The sequence below is a fragment of the Podarcis filfolensis genome (genome assembly GCF_964270895.1).
Source record: "Podarcis filfolensis genome assembly, chromosome: 7".
Lineage (NCBI taxonomy): Eukaryota > Metazoa > Chordata > Lepidosauria > Squamata > Lacertidae > Podarcis > Podarcis filfolensis.
Window position 1 is genome coordinate 1,143,773 of NC_139603.1, and position 26,563 is coordinate 1,170,335.

At 42.0% G+C, this 26,563-nt stretch overlaps 1 protein-coding gene across 5 annotated transcripts; it reads left to right on the top strand.

Moving 5' to 3' along the window:
- Positions 1–6: 6 nt before the first annotated feature.
- Positions 7–26,104, top strand: MTRR (5-methyltetrahydrofolate-homocysteine methyltransferase reductase). 5 transcript variants are annotated; one of them, XM_083624321.1, is made up of 15 exons: positions 7–90; positions 1,230–1,387; positions 2,614–2,767; positions 4,422–4,539; positions 6,057–6,402; positions 6,842–6,961; positions 7,935–8,088; positions 9,282–9,370; positions 12,353–12,533; positions 13,553–13,595; positions 14,323–14,488; positions 15,889–16,007; positions 21,641–21,733; positions 21,844–22,026; positions 23,875–26,104. In XM_083624321.1, the coding sequence occupies exons 2-15, from the start codon at positions 1,244–1,246 to the stop codon at positions 24,017–24,019; spliced, it is 2,055 nt and encodes a 684-aa protein (XP_083480447.1). In that variant the 5' UTR covers positions 7–90; positions 1,230–1,243; the 3' UTR covers positions 24,020–26,104. The 5 variants fall into 5 exon arrangements, 3 of the variants coding, with proteins under 3 accessions (XP_083480447.1, XP_083480445.1, XP_083480446.1); XR_014550886.1 differs by having other exon boundaries at positions 72–201; positions 15,911–16,007; XM_083624319.1 differs by having other exon boundaries at positions 72–201.
- The last annotated feature ends 459 nt before the right edge of the window (positions 26,105–26,563 follow it).

The window sequence follows — 26,563 nt, forward strand, 5'->3', positions numbered from 1 at the left end:
GGGAGTCGCAGCGGGGAGAGGAGAGAGAGAGAAAGAGAGAGGAGCCCCGAAGACCGCCTTCCCGTCCCTAGTCTACTTCTCCAGTCTATGGTTCGAGTGCCGAGCGCCCAATCGGGCGCCTTGTCCCGCCCCTTTTTGCTCTGACTGGCAGCGCTCCTCTTCCGCTGCTTCTTCCCGGGCGGGCGAGCGGCGGGCGAGCAGGTCTGGGCCTGGAGAGGCGGGCGGGGGGCGAAGCCCAAGGGGGAGGGAGGCCCCGGAGGCCATTTCGGCGGGGCGGGAGCCAAGCCTGGTCCGGGGGCGGCGGGGCTGCCTGGCCGTCGTCGTCTCCTCCTCCACATGGTCCTTTCCGCGCATCTTCTTCAGGCTTTCCTAATGCGGCTTCTCTTTTCTGTTGCGGGCAAGAAAATGGAATGTAGGGAAGCATTGTGCTCCGTTCACTTGTACAGAATGAGGGGGATCTGACTGCAGTCAGGAAAATAGGACCTACTCAGTTGCTGCCCCCACTGCTGTGATTATGTTTTCCTAAGCAAGAATCGGGATGATGATCATGATGATAATAATAATAATATAATAATAATTTATTACTTATACCCCGCTCATTTGGCTGGGCCTTCCCAGCCACTCTGGCCATCTTCCAACAGGTGATTAAAAACACAATAAAAGATCAAACATTTAAAACTTCCCTGAACAGGGCTGCCTTCAGATGTCTTCTGAAAGTCATATAGTTGTTTCTTTCCTTGACATCTAATGGGAGGGTGTTCCACAGGGCGGGTGCCACCACCGAGAAGGCCCTCTGCCTGGTTCCCTGTAGTTTTGCTTCTTGCAGTGAGGGAAATGCCAGAAGGCCCTCGGCGCTGGATCTCAGTGTCTGGGCTGAACAATGGGGTGGATAGAGAGGTTTTTCCTAGAGGGGTTTTCCAATTAGCCTTGAGCTCCAGGATTTCTGCTGCCCCAAGCAGTAGCCTGTACTGCCTATTTTGGTTGGGCCACCTCACTTGGGGTGGGTAAAGTATGTCCAACCTGATCCTGCACATATATTCTTGGAGGCAAGTCCCACTTTGTTCAGTAATTTTGGCCCTGAACTTGCTTTCTGAAGGGTAATATATTTGGAAGGCTGGGGGGAGAAGAGAAGCAGGAACTGCCGTTTCTGGAAAGGATTACAGTCTCATTGTTGCATATGAAGTAACCCCTTTGCTTTTCTCTCTTTTTTCTTTTCCCATGTACTGTAGTTGATCTTTGAAAGATGTGCTGTAAAACAAACCATAGGTTTTTGCTCCTTTATGCGAGCCAGAAGGGTCAGGCAAAAGCTATAGCTGAGGAAATATACCATCAGGCCAAGGACAGTGGGCTTGAAGCAGATCTTCACTGCATCAGTGAGTCAGACAAGGTAAGATTCTTTGAACACCCGATTCAAATATACAGGAGTGGCATATTTGCAAATGACTTTCCACAACATTTCTTTGGATCATTCAGAGCTTTCCTTAGAAATCTTTCCCCTCAAAAGGTACATCTTGATTTTGTTCTCTTTTTGTTGAAGTCTTTGGGTAAAAAGGGTAATCAACGTAGATGGTAGTGACGTGTTAAAGACTGCACCTTCTACCAGGTTGCTCACACTGCAGATTTTGTCCAAGGGAAAAGAAATTGGAGAGGGGGAAAGGGAGGGTCATGGAATCATAGAAATGTAGAGTTTCAAGGGATCCCGAGGGTATAAGAAGGCAGAAATGTGAGCAAATGCACTTATGCATACTTGGGTTTCATCTTGATTACATTTGCATTTCTTCTTATGCCCCCTCATGGAAGTTATCCTGTTTTATCCTTAGGACAACCCTATGAGGTAGGTTAGGTTGAGAGAGTGATTGGTCAAAGTTACCTAGTGACGTTCATGGCTGAGCTAGGATTTGAATACAGGACTATCTTATCTAAGTTCAGTACTGCAGGAAATCTACTACACTATGCTTATATATTGCATAGATTTGTTCGTGGAGAATTAGGATGCAAGAGGTTAAATTGTGGACTGAGTATATATAATTTGTGAGAGTATGTGATTTTTGATTCCAAGCTCAACTATTGCATCTAACTTTGGATCCTTGCAACATGTAAAGACCTACCTACTGTAGAAGCTGAGGCAAGACTTGGAATTAGAACCGTTATTCTGTTTCTTTCACTGGTTGTAAAACTCCACTATTTGTGTGGGATTCAACAAATGACTCCCATCCGCAGAAGCCCTGTGCAAGGACTTCTGCTTGTGCAATAGGGCCTTCCTCCCTTCTGCTGCCCCCATGCACCCCCTCCTGAAATTGGCTCAGGGGTCTGTGTCAAGAGAACTCCTGGGACAGCCCATGTGGGGAGGGGGGGGATTCTTCTATCTGGAAACCAAAATGCTTGCGCAGATGGAATAATCACCTTAGTGTGATACTAAATTCCTCCCCGTAGCAGGCTCAGAGCTATCAAAATAGATTATGAAAAGCTAATTGAAAAACCTGATGAATTGAAACATCACAATGGCTTAACCTCACATTACTGGATGTTCAGCTCTGATTGTGTGCGTCCAAATACCACCTAGTTTTGAATGTTTCTGCATTATGCTCCGACTTTGTTTCTTTCAATTTACAGTATAACTTGAATAGTGAAAAAGACCCTGTGGTTATTGTTACTTCTACTACGGGTACAGGAGAGCCACCAGACACAGCAGTCAAGTTTGTTAAGGAAATTAACGATAAATCTCTGCCGTCGGACCACTTTTCCCATTTACGATACGGATTGCTAGGTAATTTGCTTGTAAGCTGCTATTCGTATAAAGCAGGGGAGAAACCTTGTTGCAAAAAACTGCAGGCTGGATCCAATATATTTTTGATCAAATTGCTTAACTATGATCACAGTTAGTATAGCTGTGCGGCCCTCATTACGAGTATTGATGAGGCACCACACAGAATCAGGGTACAATTCAAGCCTCTCTGAAATAAGGATTTAGCTGTACTTTCTTCATTGGGAAATATGAGCTATATATTCTTAAATTTTACAATTTAACATCCTTTGTATTTTTAGACTGTGTTTTTGCTGTATCTTTCCATATTTTACAATTATGATCCACGAAATAAATCTGATCCAACAAATGTGATTCCAAAGTCGATGGCAAATTGGTATGAATTTCAATTGTATAACCAAAGGGGATTATTTCATTTATGATAATGAAATAAAAAATAGCACTATACATTTTTTTTTTACTTCATGTGTGCTGTTGAATAGGAAACCAGTAAAAAAGCCAGCATGACTTGGTGTCTTAACTTTACTTATTGAATTCGAACATGCTTTTCTGCTTTTAAGGTGCCATCCGCCATATATAGCCAGCTAGTCTGCTAATTAATTAATTTTGTCTTTTAAAATTTGGAATCTGAAGAATAGGATGATGACTTAAATACAGGCATCCAAAACTTAATTGTGGAAGAGGCTTTGCCTATTGCACTTTGGAGATCATGAATATTGCCCATAGTTCATTGACTTTTTCACTGATAATTCTGGTGCCTGGCTACTTACCTTTATCAATGAGCAATTTTTATTTATTTATTTATTTTTGTAATAGCGGTTGATTCCTGACCAGATTGCAGGGAGGTAATGGTTTTCTCTAGATGGCTGCTTGGAGGGATGGGTGGGAGCAGCAGACTAAGCCTCCAGTTTGCTAAAATGGTGCATGGCCCCACTTTCTGCTTTTGTGGCCCCCCTTTCTTTCTCCTTTCTGTTTCCCCTGCTGCACTGAGGAAGTGGCTGTTCCTAGAGCAGGTCTGTGTGCTTCGCAGTTACTTCCAGATAGCCTGAGAGCACTACGACACCATGTGGGGCCGCTGCCCAGCAATTGTGCCACACGTCATCCGTTTCCAGCGTCACCTGGGGCAGGCAGGGAGGGCTGAAGAGTGAGAATGAGAACCGTTCTCTCTGTTCCAGTCCTTATGCCAAACATTTCAAGCTGCGTAGAAGAGAAGTGCTTCTTTCTGAGTTAGTATCTTAGGGCCAGTCCAGATTGGATTGATGGTGGTGGCGGCAGCAGCAGCAAGGAGGTGCCAGTTCCCAGTTCAGAAGAAACTTACATTCTTGTTCTCCTCTTCTGAACCGCCTGAATGGTTTAGAGACTGGGACGGGTGAGAGAGCCAGCTTTGGAAAATTCCACCCTGCCTTACCAAAGCTTGGGGGGGACACACAGTTGGACTCTGCGTGGAAGAAACCATTGTCTACTTGGCACCATCCATGTCTGCACAAGGAGGCCTGTGTTGGCAATCCTAGGAACTTGTGCTTATTGTTTTGTAGTTTGTCTTACTGCTGCATTAAAGCTGGAGGGCAGAGTTTGATTTATTCTGAAACAACTTGTCCAGGGAATTGATCTGATGCAGGTTTTCTTCGTTTGCCTTTTCCCTTACTTTTATTTGCAGGCCTGGGAGACTCAGAATACACATTTTTCTGCAATGGTGGGAAGATAATAGACAAACGATTTCAGGAACTTGGAGCGCAACGCTTTTATGAGGTTGGACTCGCTGATGATGCTGTCGGGTAAGAAACCTAAATTTCTCTGATGAGGTTTTGGTTAAGTCGCCTTGTGTGGCATTTGTTCCAATCCCCACCCCACCCCATCTATTTATAGCCCCATCTGGACACCAATTTAGAAACTGAGGAGGAGCGAAATAGGAGAGATCTGCCAGTGAAATAATTTACTTTTCCTCAAATTAAGCACAACGGTGGAATGACTCTCCACTGCTCCTAAAAATTTAATCTCTATCCTAGATGAAGATTGCTCATACATGCATGCTTCCTTCATTCCCCCAGGAAATATTCCCAGAAGCAGGCAGTGTGTCAGCAGTAGCCATGGGCAATTGTGACGGTTCAAGTTAAGAGCATAGCTGGCTTAGCCTCAGCTGAAATGACCCCACTGAGTCTTTTTGCCCACTGGTTCTGCAGAGCTACTGGGCAGAAACATTCCCAAACTCCTGCCTTCACTGCTGCCTTTCCCTCCTGCTCCATATCTCTTCTTGGAAAGAGCCTCTTGTGACTTGATCTCCCAGAAGAAGTAAGAGGAGTTGAAATTGATAGACATGGTTGAGTTTGTCCTTCTTTGCCTCATTAAGTACTGCTATTGTTTTCGTTTTTTGCAAATGCAGTGCAAAGAGCAGCACAGCACATCCCAGGAAGTAAATATCTCACTGGGGCTCTTGTGATTATATCAGCTGATAGAGGGCTCTGGTGTGCTGCTTTTAATAATGGCTTTTAAAGTGGGAGAAAGCCAATAGCCTGCACACGTAGCCAGAAGAACGAACTTGGTTATTCAACACATCATTATTAATAAAGTTTTAACCTTAATAGTCTTTTCAAATTCATGTATCAGTGGCATTTAACACCCTACAGGATAAGCAAAATTTACAAAACTCTACTATAAGATACTGGAGATCCAGAGCAATTTGAGCAAGAAACTTCATACATGTTTCCTGACCACGTGTCATTATAAAGAAAAATTCTGGAACAACATATGAAGAAAACCCAAAATGATTCTTTTGTTCACAGTCCAAACAGAAATAGAAAAGGTAGACATACAGTTAGTCACATATCTTCTGATAGGTGCAAGGCTGCGCCTTGGTCATCTCTGGAGAAACAAAAATCCACCTCCTGTATCAGAATAAAAGGGAAATATGGGGAAAGCCTTATTATTTAGATTAACATACCAAATAAGAGCTAGCATCAGAACAGTAAATAAGAAAACTTTTTTTTTAAAAGATGGGCACTTCTTCTAAGTTTCTGGAATGAGAAAATTAAATATAATACCACACATTGTAACTTTTCCCCACTACTATAAAGCCTGTTAAAATATGTTAAAGTCCTGTCTAGTGAAATATGTGTGCAATGTCTCAGTTCTTGCTTTTTCTTTTGTAAACCGCTCTTTAAAAAAACCAACATAAACCTTTGAAATAACTTGTAAACTGTGTTTAAATAATCTGCAGGTGCTGTTTGGGTGCTGACGTTTATCCTGATCTTTCCATACATACTTTTTAAAATTCACTTTTTTTGCTTGGTTTCAGTTTGGAATTGGTGGTTGACCCTTGGATTGCTGGACTTTGGCCTGCCCTCCACCAAGAATTTGCATCCAGAAAGAAAGAAATAAACTACACTGAACAACCTCCATCTCTTTGTGCTGATGCAGTTTGTAACTCGTGCATAAACTCCAGAGTAGAGCGTTTGAAGCTAGAAGTTTCGGGTGTGAACAATGATCTCCTAGCAAAAGCAGTTACTAAGTCAGAACTTCCCCTTCAAGGCTCTCAGCCTTCACTTTTCCACTCGGTTCCTCCACTTTCACAGTTGGCTCTTAATGTTCCTGCTTTGCCACCAGAATACCTAGAAGTGCACTTTCAAGAAAGCTCTGAGCAGGTAGGTCTCCCACAGGGACACCATTTCTAGATGTAAAACTCTGATCTTCTGTAAGTTTGCATTTGGGAATTAAAGATGCAACATGATTTTAAAGTTACTTGTTTGTGAAGAAGGGAAATGATTTTATTATTACATTTATATCCATTTTTTTCCTTCAAGGAACGCACATTGGTGCATGTGGTTCTCCTTCCCGCCATGTTATCCTCACAAGTGGGGAGAGGAAGATAAGAGATGATTGTTTTTACTGGGAAAGACCACAATGGCTTTTTTCTAAAGTTGGAGAGTTAAACATGTTCTCAGCTCTTTCATTGAAATGATATGCCTTGATGTGCTTGGGGGGGCAGGATCATGTATATATTTTACTGTTATTTCATATAATGGTGTACAAATATTTATGTGCTTATTCCTTCGATCTAAATTTACGTCAGCTTGTTTTTAGGATCCCAGCCTGTGTTGCCTTTCGGAGAGCTCCGTTTTCCAGGTTCCTGTCATCAAGGCTGTTCAACTTACTAGGGATGATGCAATTAAAAGGACTTTGCTGCTAGAACTTGATATTTCTGTAAGTTGAATTAGTTTGGGTTTTTTTTATTAACTTGACAGAAATGATAATGATGATAAACCTACGGTACAAGACAACCCTTTTGAAGTCCACTGCCCCAATTTTAACACTAAACAAGTTTTAAAATATGATTTTACAAGGGGAATCTGCAATAAATGTTGCAATGTGAAGTGCTCCTCTTTTGTGTTCCAACCAGGCAGCTGTTCCCTTTCCCAAGACATTCTATTCCCTCTTCCCAGGTTTCTGGGTATCACCAGATATATCCAGTCCATCATTTCACGCCCGCTGAGACTTCTCAGGCCACAATGAGTTGGTTCGGGCTGCTCCTGCATTAAGTTCCTCCCTCCCAAATTCCGTAAAACCTTGGGGTTACCTGCCAGTGCCTCCTTTTGATGTGTCAGTGGTGCCATTTGGACTACCTAAGGATCCAGACATGGCCCTCAATTTGGTAAACAGAAGTGTATCAGTACATGCTGCAGTAGATGTTCAGGTTAGTATAATGAAACACTTCCTTCACGGGAGTTTATAGTTGCCAATGAGCTGCAAAGGTCTTGGAGGACAAGAAGGAGCACACATCCATTGCTTTGACAAGTGTTTATTTTCACAAATTGTGGCATTAAAAGAGTGGATTGTATCTGGCTAATATGTGGAGAAGACCACTGATTTCAATAAGTCTAAAGATTCCTGACTGACTTATTTCTTTGTATTTATAGCACACCTTATGGTGCCCATGTAGTTCTGAGGCAGTTTCCACCCAGACACAAACCTGCTTAGCTTTAGCAAGGTGGTGCGCTCATGCACCATCAGCCCATACCTTGGGATCAAGTCTGTTGGAATCATGGGTTTCCTTGGATAGGTCTGGCTGAGATAGAATAACCCACAATGTTTGCGTGCAATGTAATAGAGGGAAGGAAATGGTGTGTGGCACGTGTCTTTCCAGTTTCACATGGACCAACTTGTATTTTAAATACAGAAAACCACATTTAGCTACCAGCCTGGGGATGCCTTTAATGTCATTTGCCCTAATTATACCAGTGAGGTGGAAGAGCTTCTTCATATCTTGGGACTGTCAGAGAAGAAAGATTACTTTGTTTGCTTGAAGGTTAAGGCAGGCACTAAAAAAAGAGGTAGGTTTTATACATTTACCATGATATTGCATGTGATACTGCCCTTCTGAGAAGAGAAGAGAAAACTCATTTTGTGTAACTGCCCCTTCATTTTGGGATCTCAGGAGTTCTGTGCAAATTGCATTTCAAGTTAAAATACCTGAGGCACTTGTTAGACAGTCTTGTCCCCAAACTTGTGCCATCTGTCTCTTAGAGCCTTGTGACGTATGAGCAGGACTTGGACTCCAAAGCTGAAATAATTTTAATCTTTTTACAGCTTCTAAATCATTGCCCTTTCTCTTCTCTTTTCTGAGATTTTGCATATGTGATCCTTTGAGCAAGTAGCAGAGTATTTAAAAATGTACTCCAGTTTGATTTTGAAAACCCCAAAGTTACAGGCAGCAGATGTACTAGCTGGATATCCTATTTGATGTCAGTGGGAAAACAGAAACAAAAATAGACATAGATGGGTTTTAAGGCATTTCAATTTCCATTAGATTTTTAAACTGAAATGTTTGGGGGACATTTTGTTCTTTCTATTCATTTTAAAACTAATGCACACCCCTAGTTCATATGCCACCAGCATATGTGTGAAGTTGGGGAGCGTTGTCAGAATGTACACGCCTTCCTTAGTCCTGAATATTTTCAAATACAAGCCTAATTTATCACAATGGAACTTACATAAATGTAAAAATGTAACCTTACTACTATTTTGTTTGCCCACTTACCTAGTTTGTGGAGATTCTTTTGGAGTTTTTATTGGTCTCATTGGGATTTCGCCACAATGAATAATCTGGTGTCCCACTGCAAATTTGGCCACTGCTCTGTCTGCCTCTGCATTCTGATAACTTATGTACAAGTTAAATAGTCCTGGTTTAAATGATTACAGAATTTGTGGAGAGCTTGTTGTTTACTTCCCTGCTTTGTGACACTGTCAGTCTACTTTTGCTTACTTAAAAAAAATTATTGATTCTTAAGGACCTGTCATTCCATGACTGCTAGGTAACAGTCAGCTTCTTGATGTAAATGTTAAGGAATCCTTGATAAGGTTTGAAGGAAACCTAGGATTCCCTGGAATATAATTTGAAAGCTGCCACTCTACATGAGTGAGTCTTCTAGGAGGTAGCTTTTACAACTCACAAGTAATCATAAAGAAGAGTGGAACTGTTTCTCGATATGTTCCCAATTTAAATTTATTTTTTCTTCTTAAACAGGAGCAGCTGTGCCACTGTATATACCTGAAAAGAGTACTGTGAAATTTATTCTGACGTGGTGTCTGGAAATAAGAGCAGTTCTCAAAAAGGTGACTTTACTTTTTCAAATAACTGTATTATATCCATTCTTGGTACTCTCTAAGGCCTAGACTGGTTGGGTGGTTCAAGCCTGCATTGGAGGAGTTTGGAACTTGGAACCATGGGCATCAGGTAGCTGACACAGGGACTTCCCATATAAATTTATTTTTGCCTGAGGTCAAGAGGAAGACATTCTCAGTTGCTCCGGTTTTAACTGTTAGTCTCTGAGCAGTGCAGAATCTTTGCAATAAGCTCTCAGAAAGTAGTTTGTCCCCTGAAGCCGTCAGCCCATTTGTGAGCTGTTGCGATGCCATGGAATGTTCATGGGGTGGAGGAGGCCGGATTCCGATCATACTGAAGCCAAGGAATGAGGCTTCCCTTGGCCAAGAGCCTCCCATGCTTAGAGCAGCTCCCATTTCCAGCTACTGCCAGACCCATCAGCAGAGAATCCCTTTCAGGTTCTCTCTCTGCACTGCCACTTGCTCGTTCACTCGCCCTTGGCTTGCTGCACCAGGCCTCTTTTTCTGGACCTGGAGCAGCAGAGAGGATTAGGAAATTTGCTGCTCACGACAACTGCCTTGTTCCTCTCTGCTGCTCTGAGTCCAAGAAGAAGTCAAGTGCTGCTAGTGAGTGGGCAATGAAGAAATAAGTGCTGATAGGCGCTGCCTTTGCAGGGCTCAAAGTTGTGGAAGAATAGTTAACAAATACATGTTTGAACAAGCAGGCTATATTGATATCTGTGCTATCAACGCTCTTCCATTAACTAAAATAATCAGTAACTGGATACCAGCAACGATGAGCAGCCAGCCAGATGAAAGGCTTTGTAACTTGAATACAGTGCACCCTCTGGATACAAATGTAATTCGTTCCAGGGGGTCCGTATGTACCCCGAAAAATCCACAAGAAGAGGTGCCGCTTCTGTGCAAGCACGCAGCGCGATAGAGCGCATTTGTGCGCAGCGAAACCCGGAAGAATACACTTCCAGGTTTGCCACGTTCACAACCCGAAAGTTGCGTTACCTGAAGGTAACGTAACTCGAGGGTCCACTGTACATCTTCCCTTGGTGCTAGATTAAACATGTTTGTGGGTTGATTTTGGTGGGCCTTTCCCACTAGACCACTAGATGTCATCAGTAAACCACATGTAGCAGCCTCTATGAACTGCTGTACCTTCTAAACACACATTTAAAGGCTTGGAGACTGATTTCCCATGAGCAGAACTTCGGTTGCGTGGTCCTCCTGCTGAGCTGCTCTGGAGACAGTGTTGCGGAATGTCTCCCTGCCCTTGCCCCCTTCCGAGCTGCTCTGGAGATTGCAGAGCAGAGGGGGAATTGTCTAAAGTCACTGCCTCTTTTCAGCAGGAACCTCTGCCTGATTTCAGGAGACCTTCTGTTCACAGAAGTCACATTTGACTCAACCCTGGGCGTTCATAAATTACAGAGTTATCGGTCAGAGTGCTACCCAAAGCACTCATCCCATGTATATGTTACTCAGCATGGTGACTTACATACTTTATGCAGTTTGCTTCTGTCAGCTGTTATTGTGGTGCTTCAGTGCGCAAACTGCTTGGGCAAGTCACTCAGTCAGCCTAAAAGATATGTAATTGGCCTCTCCTGGTTGCCTGTGCCAAGCAAAAGCTGCCTAGGTGACTAGACAGGAAAGCTTTACCCAGCTTCATCCTTCTCCTTGAGCCTTCTCCTTTTAGACCAAGAATGAGAGACACACTGGGCCAGAAGGCTAATGGGAAGCTCTGTGGGCGAGTACCCTTTGCAAACTGATTTTCAAGACTTGCCTCAACAGTTTTTACAAAGGATATTGTGAGATAACGCCATGTGTGCAACCCTGAGCTCCTTGGAGGAAAGCCATGTATCTTTTTCTTAAAGCGTTTTATTAAAAATATTGTAACAATGCAAAATACCTTTTTTCAGATAACAAAACAAAAATTGGAACCATAAAAATATGCTACGTGTCACAATGGAGAGAAGAGTAAGGCAGTGACAGTGGTACATTTCACCAGCCATTCATCCAGACCTCTGGGGATTGCAGTCCATGCTGTCTGGATATCTGAAATAGAGCTATGGCATGTGCCACAAAATGAGTCTGAAGCCTGTTAGTTTTCTGGTTGCTTTCAGTTGGCAGGTCAGCTTTTCAGCCAAAGCAAGCATCCAGACCTGTGCGCACCAAGTTTTGGATAACCATTCCCTCCAAACCTTCAAGCACCTAGCAATCTCAAGTCTTGCCATCCATAGGAGAAACACCACAAGGTCTTTATCTTGCCCTTACAAACACCCAATAAAGCTGAAACTACTATTGTCTGCCTCATTATAGGCGACACCTGCAAGAACACTCTACACCAGATGTTTTGCATTGTAAAATATGACCGGCATATGTTAAATTTTGTCCCCCATGTTGCACCCCCTCCAACATTCTGGAGTGGTGGAGCCCCTAATAAAGGAGCAAATAAATGGGAGGGGTGTGAGGTACCACCTGTGGACCAATTTCCTCATACTAGGATTGGGACCTGTATCTCCGTATTCCCCACCCACAACCTGGAGCATGGCTCTCCTGGTACAACAGTCCCCAGGCATGTTCCCGTAACATCCTCAACCACCTGGTTTACTAGGAGCCGATTCACAGAGGGTTGTCTGTACCTGTTCTGTCTTCAAAGGCATATTATTAGCAAAGAGATGCCTAGGATGGTACAGCCCGACAGCCTCCCTTCCTCTCAGCTGAAGTCACTTCTTGCCTGACTAAAGGCTGGGTGTGCTAAGAGTGGGAGCAGAGATGACCATAGTTGGGAGAGTTTTTTACCACTAGGTCCAAACAACGAAAGGACATTTTAGCAAGAGGTTATTGATGTTTGTGAGGTTCTGCAGAGCCCCTGCCTTACAGGAATCCTTAGGAACACTGTTTATCACAGATGTGACAGAGGATGCGGAACATAAGTTGAGAATAATCAAACCAAATTAAAAACAGACTCTTCTCTTCCGCTAGGCATTTTTGCGCTCTCTGGTAGAATATACCACTGATGCTGGAGAAAAAAGGAGACTGCAAGAGCTGTGTAGCAAACAAGGATCCTCTGACTACAATGCTTTCATAAGGGATGTGGGTGTGTGCTTGTTGGACTTACTCCATGCTTTTCCAGCTTGCAAGCCTCCCCTAAGTCTTCTCCTTGGTGAGTAGTTGCATGGAATAGACACAGCAAGAAAAGGAAGATATTGTGACCATTGTAGCAAATGGATGTCTTGGAAATAAGGTTCACTGATTGCGGGGAAATTATAAGTCTGGGCAGAGTTACCAGAAATGCAAAGTAAGATTTTCTCTTGCAGCTATCTCCATCCTGGCAGCAGCTAAGAGAAAACAGTCTAGAATTCAGGGTAGAACCCCAGGGCCAGGGTCAAAGATAACATTTGCAATCACTGGAACCAATTGTGATATTGCATTTTTAATAAAATCAAAAGGTTGACACCTGTTTTCTGAAACTTGTACATATGGGTGTGTCTTCTTTAAAATGTTACAGGTAAATAAAGGGAAAATAATTTCAGAAGTTGCTCCGATTCTTAGGAGCAGTGGAAGATATAGAAATACATACTAGTGAAGCTTATTTTCCTGCTGAGACCATACAGGAAACGTGTGTGATTAGAATAATAGAATCATGGAGGTGGAAGGGACCCCAAGGGTCATCTAGTCCAGCCCCCTGCAATGCAGGAATCTTTTGCCCAATGTGGGGCTCAAGCCCACCACCCTGAGATTAAGAGTCTCATGCTCTACCAACTGAGCTATCCCAGATGTATTTCATTTGAAAACATTAAATTTAAGATCCATGCATTGCTGTAGTTTAGAATTGCACATGTGTGAGCAAGTGCTCCTGACTTACAGCCCTTTGCCCCACACCTGTGGCCAGAAAGCTGTGAACTAGAAACTAGAAATCTTACCTCGGCCATATATTCAGTAGTTCAGCTTTGGCTAACCATCTTTCTCTGCCTCCCTTCTCCCCACTCCTTCCAATTATTGAGATAATAGTACTAGACTATCTGGCAAGGTTGTTTATAAAAATTATCGCGATAACGTATGTCGAGCTCTTTGGAATCCTTTGAAGCGTTATGTAAATGCCTGTCATTTAATATTGGAAGCGTCTTGATGCTGTAGAAGGAAGGGTGAAATCTTGCATTCATTCACTTCTGTTCTTTTCAGAACATCTTCCTAAATTGCAAGCCAGACCCTACTCGGCTGCAAGGTAATGCAATATCTAAGTTTAATTTTAATTATAAATTGGGTGTCTTTCTTTCTTTCTTTCTTTCTTTCTTTCTTTCTTTCTTTGGACCTCATCCTCCTATGATGGAGAAGGCTCCTAAGGTGCTAAACCGGGCTTCTTCAACCTTGGCCCTCCAGATGTTTTGAGACTACAATTCCCATCATCCCTGACTGCTGGTCCTGCTAGCTAGGGATCATGGGAGTTGTAGGCCAAAAACATCTGGAGGGCTGAGGTTGAGGAAGCCTGTGCTAAACTGAAAATGTTTTCAATAAATAACACATTGATCCCAGGCATCTGGAGGCATTTCCCGTATGCCTCTACTTCACTAAATCTCATTGCTTCATTACTGAACAACTAGATGACTCACAGCCGAATGCATGAAGGAACTTTTTGGAACCTGTTGTTTCTGAGACATTACAGAAATTCTGTGTGTGGTGCTTATTCTGTGATGGCTCATTGGTGCACGCAAGTAACAATGTGATGTTACAACAAGATCCTCAGTAAAAATAATTTTAAAGGTCTTGTATAACCATTATCAGGAGAGAAAATGATTTACTTAATTTTTTTTTCCCAGATGGGGTTTTTCATACCAATTTGCGGTGTGGGGGGTGAGATGCAATATCTTCTCACCTGACCTTTCCTACACTGAGATAGTTGTTTCCTTTAACTGTCCCAAGCGTTTGATTTCCTTTTAATTGTTTCATTGCAGCTCCAGTTTATTTCAGTCTGGAAAGATGAGTTTCATCTTTAATGTTCTGGAGTTTCCCACCCATCTAGGTGAACTGCGAAGAGGGGTGTGCACCGGGTGGCTGCTTCAGCTGGTTTCCCCAATCCTTCAGTCAAGTACAAAAGCGGAGGAGCTCCTAATTCCAAAGGTATCAGAAGAAAGCTAAGTTCTTGGGCATTTATTATGGTACAGACAGAGCTTGTGTGTTCCTAAAATAAAGGCCATCTTTTCCACTTTGTTATGATTTGGGGGCTTGGAAGCGGCAGCAGTAACCAGACTGATGTTGCAACTATTTTAGGAAATGGAGTGGGTTTTTCTTTTCTTTAGATGAATCCAGTTAATAGGATTTTCCAGTACCTGCATCTCTAACTGTGGGGCCTGGGGCTTGCAGTTGCATCCCACTTTGGAAGTAAAGGAGGGTTGCATAAGAAGTGAAAGAACCAGGAAAGGACATGTGAAAGATGGGTGTATATGGTTAAAAATGAAAAGTAGGTTTTGCATGGCAAGTTTTAGTTCCAGACTTGAAACTGCTGAAGTCAGTATTGTTCTAAGACAGACTGAATGGTTCAAGGAAGAATGAACATTCTAGGTTTCCTGCTGGAGTCGATGATTGCTTTTCCACCCCTCTGCACCTGACGTGTGGTTTAAAAAACACAAAAAGCTCCTTACGACTTAGTTGACAGGATGGTCCAGGATGGAGCAGCTAAGCTGCTCCTGGGGGAGACAGCTCACTCTTGCATATTTGGGTCATCTAAATTGAGAAAAAATGGGCAATTAATAAAAGAGTGCATGTTTTCTGCAAGTGTTCTGTGGAAGCCTGTCTGGGAGTTATAAGGATTTTGGCATTCATTTGAAAAATGGAAAACTTGGTTACAGGGATTGGTTTGTGGCAGTATGAGGCACTTCGTAGCCCAAAGAGAAACGGCAGCTACTCCAGCTAGTTACTTCATGGCACCCAAATACTTTCTGCTAGCAACAGCAAGTGCCTTGGGTTGTGTGTCACAGCACAGGACTTAATGTGCCTTACAGTTGGAGAAAGAGTGTTTTACATGGAAATTTGTGAAATACCCTGTTTCCCTGAAAGTAAGACGTCCCCCGAAAATAAGACCTACTTCCAGTTTTGCCTCTCGCTGTAATATAAGGCCTCCCCCAAATATAAGGCCACCCCGGAATATAAGGCCCCCGAAGCTACCGTAAGGCGTTGTACAGTATACAGGTAATAAATTTCCTCTTTTTTTGTTCAACAATAAATGTGTACCGTATTCTTCTTCGTGGAAAAATAAGACACCCCATGAAAATAAGACCTAGCGCATCTTTGGGAGCAAAAATTAATATAAGACACTGTCTTATTTTCGGGGGAACAGGGTAGCTGTGCTGATTTTAGCTCATGGTGTATCTAATTCTTAGGAAAATGTGGAAGACCTTTATTTTAGTGGGTGTTGTGGCAGTGCATTTTTTAATACAAATCTTTAGAAGAAGAGTATAGTTTATAAATGTATCTGCTAGTTCTCCTCATCTACATTTTAATGATACTGAACTGCATTGTAGATTTCCATATCTTCTCGTCCAGCAAACATTTTTCACTTACCAGAGGATCCATCAATTCCCTTTATTATGGTTGGTCCAGGAACTGGAATTGCACCATTTATTGGTTTCCTGCAACATAGGTAAGCCCATGATTTATATTTTTAAAAAACCTCTCCTCCTTGCCAGCTTGTAATGTTTAGGAAAGTAATTCACAGCACCTGGAGATGCCCGTGGCAGAGGACAGGGGGGAACAGAGTGAAAAATACTAGTGGGAAGCAGACAGATTCAGCAATATATATCAGCCACCACAAAGGCACAGAGTCCTTCATCCCCTGAGGCAGGGAAAGTTATCTGGTGTCTTGCATAATGTACAGAAATGGATCTTCACCCACGTACATTGTGTGGGCTGAGGCTGGGCAGCTGACACCCTCGTCATGTACTTCCTGGTGACAGCATCCCACATGGTTATGGCATGTGCATGAATACTGTAACCGCATGATTCTCCTCTCTCTCACACACACGCACACCCCTCTACCTCCAGGGAAGGGGCCCCCCATCTGATGGTCTCTGTGTTTGTGAGTAGAAAGGAGCCCTGTCTTGGGAAAGGGACTCTTAACTTTGTATTGCCACAAGGTAGATCACAGTTAAGTTGGTGGGTTTTGTTTTGTTTTTTATAGTGTGACCATTCCAATTTAATGTCAAAAAAGAAGAAGAAAGGGCAGCCATTTTTTATTTATTTTCCACATTTTACTTACCACTGAATTACATTAATCATTTAAGGATTTTTTTCATACTGAAGGGATGTGACTATAAAAGAAGGGGGTTGTTGTTTTGCTTTTTTGTTTTACTTGTTTACATCCTGTATTTTATTCTGTGAACCATCCTGAGATCTTATGAGGAAGGGCGATATAGAAATCTAATGAATTAAATAAATAATGAGGAGTCTGTTAGATTGGACCATGAAGTGCATCAGTCTCCAGTGTTATTCTCTATGGGATGTTGGAGGCCGCTGGTAATGTTCTGCTGCCTTTCCTTCAATTAATATCTCTTAGGTTTATGAATTGCTTTCTTTTTTAAAAAAAGGTAGTCAACGCCACCTTATCTGACATATGCCAGGTCACGGAATGAAGGCTTGATGGGAATGTTGTACATTTTAAGCTATACATTATGACCACAGATGTATGGAAGGGCTGAAATGCAGGATTGCACATTCCAACTCTATTTTGATTTTATCTGTTGTGTTTTCATTTAGCTCAGTAATTCTGAGCAGTGCATTAAGGCTAACAGATTGTTGTTTTCCACACACCAAACACGTTTTCTTGTAGGGGGTGTAGATTTTAATTTTTTTCCCCGCACATCAACCAGGCTTGAAGATCATTGTTGTTGAAGTTAAGCTGTGCATGTACCAAATGTCCTGCCTTCAACATTTGATTCTCATCTTTGTAGTTCTGTGTTTTCCAAATTCACATTTGATTTAACATGATTTTAAAGTGTCAACTTGCTGCCTTGGTTTTTGTAATTTAGGGTAGAGAAGTAGGGAAAATAATCTAGAGACGTATCTGTATGTGGAGCATGAAATTGAATTGTTGCAAAGCCAAATGATTTCTTTTTTAAACTGGGTAATAAATTCTTGGGAAAGTGTTACATGGGACAGCCAGAAGCTGTCTTCCAGAATGAAGGGGAAACAGATTTGCTATCATTACTGCTAATAATGAGAACTCGTGATGTTTAACAAGCTGCTGTGACTAATTTATTCCATATTATTTCAATGGCTTGAGTATTTTATTGAAAGGCAGCTTGTAGCAGCTGTGAATTAAAGTGGGCTGAAACTTTGATGTAGTTAGAATAGAAGGTATTTGAGAGGTATAATGCCACTGTGAGCCCACTGTTGGTGCTGAGCGGATATCACGTAGTGCAAATGGAGAATATGATAACCTAAAGGGAGGGAGTTTGCATTCACCAGGCATTTAAATAGTCACAGACACCTTGGGCAATTTTTAATGAAAAGTTAGGGCATAAATTAATTTTATTTATTTTCATCATTTATTAAAGAAATAAATGCCCTTCATCATAAGATCTCAGAGAGTTCAGAGAGTGGTTCAGAGAGTAAAATACAGGATAAAAACATGAAAGATGAGGAGATTTCACCCCTCCCATATCCAAGAATCTCCTGATGATCTCTGCTGATTCTCCAGAGAGGAGGAGCAGTGTTCTGCTCTCTACTTATTCTGCTCCAGCACCACATCAAACAGTCAGTCAGTCAATCAGTGTGTTGGAGAGAGAGAGACTGAGTGTTAGAGATCGTGTGTATAGATAAGGTTGCTGCTAAGAGCAGCTGCAGACACTCAGTGCAGTGCAGCATTCTTTATGCTTAGACCTCATTTAGCTCTGTATATAGTTGTATAATAGTTGTAGATAGAATAGAGAAGTTATTCTACAGAGCTGCTCTCCAAGTCGTTTATACTCTGCTATACTCTGCTGTGTGACGACTGTCTACTTGTGGAAGTGAATCCGGTGCTCACAACTCTAAGCTGTGAGTCCACAGCACTTTGACCTGTTCCTGTGCAGAAGGTGGTCTCTGGAAGTGCTACCCAGCTTGCCTAGCCCAGTCGGGGCTGAAGTGGATGAGTCCAGTTCGTGGCACTGGCTCAAGGGCGATGCTGACAAAAATAAACAAACAACAACAAAACAATAAACCCCCTTCCCACAGACATATTTAAAAGACTGTAGAATATTAATCAGCCCAAGGTCTGGTTGAAGAGGAACATTTTCACCTGGCACCTAAAAATATATAATGAAGATGCCTGGCGAGCCTCCCTGGGAAGAGCATCCCCCAAAAGGGAAACACTACAGAGAAGGCCCTGTTCTTGTGTTGTCCCCCTCCGGACCTCTCTAGGAGGAGGCACACAAAGAAGGGCCTCGGAGGATGAATGCAGAGTCCAATGCGGTTCATATGGGGAGAGGCGCCCCCCCCCCAATTCATTTTTAACTTTAATTCAGCAGGAGCTGCATATATGATGTATACCAGTGCCCCACATTCTGCTAGATCTCCTTCCCTCATGGATGCCCACTCAAGGGCTTCAGACTGCACCAGATGCCACATAAGAAACCGATCTTCTAGCACCTACACTTTGGAACTCCCTTCCTTTTGACACCAGGCAGGCACCTTCAGTGTACTCTTTTTTTGCACTTGCTAAAAACATTTTTGTTCAGGCAAGCCTATACAGATAAGCAAAAGTTTGACAGGTGCTTTTATCTGGTTTTTAGCGTACTGTTGATTTTAATGTTTTTTTTAATGTTTTAAACAGCTGTTTTTAACTGTCTTTTTACTGATAATTTCATTGTTTCATTCATTTTGTAAACCGCTTTGAGGGTGTGTGGTTTTTTACAATCAAGCAGTATATAAATTTTATGAACTAAATAAATAAGCGTTCTCTAAAGGTTGGAACTAGCTTCATTGTTTGTGGCAACCATTCAGCTGCTTTCAAGGAAGTTTCATGCCTTGTGTTCATTCAGGCTGGCTGGCTGGCCCAGGATTGACTGCTTTGGCTGGCAGCCGCTGCTCTCCAGGGTCAGCGACTCAGAAAGGTCCTTCCCTTCCCCCCCTTTTTCTTTTTTGGCAGTATTTTTATTAAGTTTACTTATCATTACAGTTATTCAATTCATTATTCAAAACATCATAAGATACATAAAGAAAAACCAGAATAATTCAACATCTTTGAAAATGACTTCCCTTCACCTCATTGTGGGTCCTTACTTCTTCTTTTTCTTTTTAACTGTGTCCTTTTTCAAATTCAATTCATTGATCTCACATAACGTAAATTATCTGTCTGTTAACTAATTTGCGAAAATTAATCAAAGCATATTAGAGATTTTGTTTGGGAACAGTGTTTTTCTAAGTGTACTCTGTAAAACTTCCACTCAGTTTTAAATTTTTGGTTTGTTTGATTCCTGATTGCCTCTGTCATCTTTGCTAGTTCTAAGTATTCACATAATTTATTTTGCCATTCTTCCTTGGTTGGAATTTTCTCTCCCTTCCAATTTTTGGCAATCAACATTCTTGCTGCTGTTGTTGTGTACAGGAAAACCCTCTTATCATTTGGAATATCATCTGTCAAAATGCCTATAAAAGGCTTCAGGTTTTTTCGCATTTGTTTGTTTAAACTTTTTTTTTTTTTAGTTTTTTATGTTGCAGTTCTGAGCCATTTAAGGCTTCATAGGTCAAAACCAGCACTTTGAATGATGCCTGGGAATTAATTGGCAGCCATTGCAATTGGGCCAGGATCGGTGTAATATTCTCAGACCACCTTGTCCCAATGATAAATGCAAAAGATTAAATAATAAGGATGAAAAGAAAGGTGTTTCGGGCCTCATGTCTACTTCAGAAATCTTCTTTCTTTAAATTGATTTAAAGAAATGAGGACATCATTTCTAATCATTACTGAGTTCTCTTATTCCAGCCTGCAAGAGGATCTATGAATAGGTTTTTTAATGGTCATTCTGATTCTTCATGTCACTGCAGCGTGCCCTCAAGTAACATGTGTAAAAGATTTTGCTGTGAACTGCCGTTAGAAAAGGCACATGGCTCCCTCTTTGACTGGCTTCATCCATATCCCTGCAAACAGCAGAATCGTTGTTATCATGAGGCCTAGAAACTTACGAGGCCAAGGGAGGATGTTCACATTTTGCAGCAGTGGGCACAGTCTGGTCCAGAATCCTTCGTGCTGCTATATATGCATGTTTATACTCTGCATGTGGCCTCCATGTTTACTTTAATGGAGGTGACATCTAGATACCTACAGCTCAGCCCATTGCACACTGAATGACTTCATCTAGTGATGTGAGTGAGGAATTTTGTATGCATCTTGGATCCACTGCCCATAAGATGCCACTGAATTGAGTGGTTAGGCTCTCTCCCTCCTCCTTCCTTCCTTAGTGTTTATCTCCCTGTGTTGCAGTATTGTAGCACAGAATATTGAATTAAGGATCTTTTCAAACAGCCGTGATCAGGAGCAAACCTACTCATAACAGTGCTCACAGATACTTGAACAGAGGAAGTGGAAACTAGATTTGAAGTGTGCCCTTAGTGCAGATAATTTAAAAAAATCAGGGCTGTATGTGCACACTCCCCATGACAAGAAAGGTAGATCGGCTAGATCATGGGTAGGCAAACTAAGGCCCGGGGGCCGGATCTGGCCCAATCACCTTCTCAATCTGGCCCATGGATGAATCAGCGTGTTTTTACATGAATAGAATGTGTCCTTTTATTTAAAATGCATCTCTGGGTTATTTGTGGGGCATAGGAATTCGTTCATTTCTCCCCCCCCCCCAAAAAAAAAAATAGTCCGACAGTGTCTGAGGGACAGTGGACCGGCCCCCTGCTGAAAAAGTTTGCTGACCCCTGCTAGATGTTACGGACAGTGTTTGGTGAAATCTCAGACCTGATAATAGGGCTTTGTAGGATTTCAGGTAGTCAAGAGTGTTGAAGATAAACTTCTTGGCCTATCCCATGACAAGCAGAGCCAGAATGAATGATGCGAAATAAATGTAAACCAGCATAACGAGTGCAGGCTTCCATCAACTGGGGCCATCTTGAGGTTTGGCCTCCAGCTTCCATCAGCCCCAGCCGGTTGGAGAGAGCTGTAATACAGGATGCAGAACTTGGGTTTGTTTTGTGCTGCTGCTGCTGCTGCTGCTGCTGCTGCTGCTGCTGTTTTTAAGTATAGGGCATGCACAGTCTTAAGTTACAGTTTTTTTCAAAATTCTTTTTCAGACAGAAGCTCCAAGAAGATCACAAAGACTGGACATTTGGAGAGACATGGTTGTTTTTTGGCTGTCGCCACCAGGTCAAAGATTACCTGTTCCAGTAAGTTGTTGCCTTGCGCTCTCGTTCCTCTCAGCCCCTTGCCCCCTAAGCTGCTGTGCAAGGGAATTATGTCTTTACCCTTGCAGTGATCCTTAACTTTTATCTTTCAGAGAGGAGCTCAGGTGCTTTGCTGAAAGTGGCACATTAACTCACCTGAAGGTTTCTTTCTCAAGAGACGCCCCAGATGCAGTAGAAGCTGCCACTCCTAAATACGTTCAAGATAACCTTCGGCTTTACTGCAAAGAGGTTACCAGGATTCTGCTGCAGGAAAAAGGGTATTTTTACGTGTGCGGGTGAGTCATGCCGAATTTTATGAAACTTGGATTTGCAAGAACTTGTAAAAACGTTAACTGCTTTTAGATTAGCAAGAGCTGGGAGCAAAAGATGAGAAAACAAAATTAATGGGAGCCCAGGTGTGCTGGTGGGTTTGTTTGTCTTTTCCTGAAGAGAATACTCCCTTTAGGCACAGTTTCATGACATCGCTGATTGTGAGAAGATGAGGATTGCAGAAAGAGCTGCCCAGAGAGCTTCTTAACAAGCTGAAAAGTGAACTGGAAGGGAGGACAGCAAGCTTTGTATGGGGCTTGTTGAGACAAAACAATAGAGCAAGCCAGAGTGCAAGTTAAGGCAACAAGGGTGTTAGAGAGAAATAAGAAGGCCATGTTAGTACCCTAAATGCCCTGATGACACAAGCATAGTCTCCACTCATCTGGCACTAACAGAAGGACTGATTGGTGTCATTTTTACATGGACATGATCTCACCCAGTGGAGCTGCTCTTAAGTTGCATATGCTAACCTAAACTTCATGGTTATTACCATCTTGGTGGTTAGCCCCTGTTATGTCCCATTAATTTCAGTACAGTGGTACCTCAGGTTACATACGCTTCAGGTTACATATGCTGCAGGTTACAGACTCCGCTAACCCAGAAATAGTACCTCGGGTTAAGAACTTTGCTTCAGGATGAGAACAGAAATCACGCGGTGGCAGCAGGAGGCCCCATTAGCTAAAGTGGTGCTTCAGGTTAAGAACAGTTTCAGGTTAAGAACGGACCTCCAGAACGAATTAAGTACTTAACCCGAGGTACCACTGTAGCGGGAATCTGAGAATGTGCATAAAATCACCTATCAGTAGAATTTAGAAGTGTTTGAACTTTGGCTGGACCGTGCCTTGTGTCTATAAAATGCATAAACCTTATTTGAGGGATCTTTGAGAAGATTGGGTAGGCTGTTAACCTAAAGGAAAATGCAGTGGTTCAAGATTGTGGAATTCAAGGCTGTAGGAGGTGCATTCAGTTAGCATTATCAGAGTTTGTACTGAGCCATGACCGCTAATCTCATTAAAGCTTCCACCCCTCCAGTATCCTTGAGTGTAGAACTGTCAAAGTCAGCAGTTTGTGGCATAGGGCGAGAAAACCTCCTTCAAGTGCCAAATGCTTTGCAGCATCTAATCTTCCTGCAGGTCAATAGCTATTTAGCAACTTAACCTCAAACATCTCAAGAGCCCTATTCTATCCAACTGCCCCTCTTTTAGCTTAGATGCTTGGCAGATGAAATAATGCCTAAACATTGGTCAGATCTTCTAAGTATTTATTTAGTACAAATGTAGTTAATTGAGAGACTTGTTTGAATCCTAAAGCCCTATGGGCATAATCCACTGGGTGGTTCTCCTGCACAAGCTGTATTTGGGGGGGGATTGGAAATGTGCAAAAGTATAGCAGTACATTTGAACAACTCCCATTCATTCCAGTGAGGCAGAACCTCCCAGTCTAGCATGTAGCTTAAATGTTACCAAGTTAAATTCTAAACCTTTGTTATAGTCCAAATTCTGGGGGAAACAGAATTTGTATTTCTACATACACAGTCTAGCAGGACTGCAGAGCAAAAACTTCTGCCTTTTCAGGTGTGCAGTTAGAAAGGGGTAGTCAACTTACAATGGCGTGATTGACTTTATACAATATGTCAGATAATACATGGCCAGTTGACCAGTCAATTGATTTTAAATGTGACCAGTTCTTTTACGCGTGCGCGCGCACACATATTGTACTCTTCTCTTTCTGATAATTGTCTGAAAGTGACACCACCTCCATCAACAATACTGGTTTGTCTGCTTGACTGATGATGATTTTTCCCATTTTTTCAGAGATGCAAAGAATATGGCTAAAGATGTGAACGATGCTTTAGTAGATATCTTAACTTCTGAGAGAGGAGTTGATAAACTGGAAGCACTGAAGATGCTTGCTCTGTTAAGAGAAGAGAAGAGATATTTGCAAGACATCTGGGCCTAGGAACTAGCCACTCTCTGCTTACTCCATTTGGCATTGATGATCTGTGGGAAGAGCTTTCAATCTCTTTCAGCCATGGATAACCTTTTTATGCATATGCTGGTTGGTGCTGACAAAAGTCTTCTTGTCTGATACCTAATTGATATTATCCTACTAGCCTGCACAGTTGGAATCACTCATTTCAGAGACAAGGAAATGAACTCTTCAAATATGCCATCTGTCAGTGCCTTTTAATTTGTAGGTATTTTGTCAGCAAAAGTTGTCAGATGGCGTTTATTTTCTGGCTTGGAGCACCAGATGAAGTAAATATTTAAAGCAATCCTACATATGCTGGTCTTTATCTTCTGCTGATCTGGAGATGCATTCAAGAATAAGGTAGTGTGTGCAGCCTCCACCACTTCTGCTTGGGCAATAGGGTTTTTTTATTGACTGCCTCATCAGATATCATCCACCCAACTTTTGCACCTTAGGATGGAGGTGGAAATTGTACAGGAACCCAGTCTTTTAAATAAGGAAAACTATTTATAGTTTATTTATTAGCCTTTTAAAGTGTTGATACTTTATATCAATTTCAAATGATTAATAGGACGATCATGAAATATCCTTACAGAAAAGAGAATAGGACTGCAGCCTTCACATGACTACATAGAAGTTAGAAACAAGATAGACTGGTTTTAGATCACTATGAGAAAAGATACTTAAACCACTAATTTAAATCATGTTTCTTGCTTTGTAATTAATGAATTACCTGATGAGTGGATACGGATTGATTGCTACAACAGACCAGTTTACAGTTATACGTTGTTTTACGAGGAATGTCCTGTGAACTCAAGCGTTTCAGCTTGCCAGGCAGACTAATCCCTCTCCTCCCCCCCCCCCCTGCATGCTAGGTGGAGATTCTTGCAATCGCCCTCCACAAAGCCAATTGTCTTGGGGCAGGGGGAGAATGGAGGAAGCTCCATTGTGCAAGCAAAAGGACTTGCTAGGTGAATCCTGCCCAGTCTTCCTATTACCCAGGAGCATCATCCAATACCTCTGCACAATTCGATCTGAGACAGGGGGAAACATCGGTTAATGGGCTGCTTTTTGGCCTGACGTTCAGATGGTGGAATCCTCAGCAAGATCATTGGCTTGACGATGAGGTCCACAGTCCAGTTTATTAGCTGTAATGAGTTATGGCCAAATGCCCAGGAATTCCAGCACCAAGGTTAGTAATTGATTACTATTACTGGGCAAAGGAGAAGAAAAGTAAATTTTACATTTAGTTAAGTCACATATTTATAATTTTTTGTAATAATGCACGAGTTGTTTAACACTTGTTTCAGAAGTCAAATATTTCTCCCCATATTTTTTTTCTTGCAACCTTCAATCAGCCTTTGCTTCAATGTCTTTGACAGAAGGTTGTGAATTGAGTTTCAAGCACTAACTGGACATCTGTCCTAAATTTAGATTTCATTTCAAAATTATTTTCACAAATTATTTTCACTATAGCACTTGGATGGGCTGTCAGGATCCTGGAGTAAAGCTGCAAGTTCAACAATGGACTTGCTTTTGGGCGCAAATAATTATTCCAGTACACTAATTTTCACCTCTGAAGTTGCATCCCTGGGGTCATGTCCAGTGCTGGTGGTTCCACTTGCTCAGCAGAACCAAATTGTTCCATGTGCGTAGAACAAAGAGGCAGTGAAGCATTCCACAGTGACACTAGAATTTGGGGACATCACTAATGGTTGAACACTGGAAGGTTTAGGACAATCAAAGAAAGTATTTCTTCACATAGTGCATAGTTAAACTCTGGCAATCGCTGCCACAAAAAACAGCAATAGCCACCAACTTAGATGGCTTTGAAAGAACTTTGGGGCTGCGAAGACAGGAACATGACTCATGTAATGTTGGATACAATGCATGGCTATGGTTTTAAATGCAAACAGTATAATTCCAATTGTTTTGATGGAAATTAGAGCATATGGATGATAATTATTTTAAACTGTTGGGACTTAAATGTGTTGAAATTGGATTGAAACATGCCCAGTGTTTGTGAGAAAGTGCAAACTGATTTTATTTTCAATATATATTTTAAAACTAAAACGGTTCTGAGTTTTTCTCATCTTCTTTGAACCATTTGACTGGGTTACAAGGTTGTCCTTAGACCAGGAAGCAAGCAAACAAAGCAGATTCTTCTTTTAACACCTGCTTGAAATCCACACATAACGTTCTTTGTGGCAGAACATTTTGATGTTAAAAGCAAAGGAGCAGTGCAAAAACTGGCAACTCCCTTGGATCTACCGTGATACTTCCTATAATTATTTCAAATGTGAGTAACTTCTGAAGATATTAAGGGAACAGCTCAGTCACCCCTGCAAACAATTCTGTAGTTTCATTTCCCTTTTAGCATTGCTCTTAAAATGTTGCTGACACTCAGTTTAGGTGGTTTATGGATCTCTTAATGCTAAAGCTGATGGATTTCTGATGACCTCTAGTTTTTATAGATGCTGATTACTGCATCTGTTAAGAACTCATAGAATTTTAAAAATGGAAGTGCTGTTG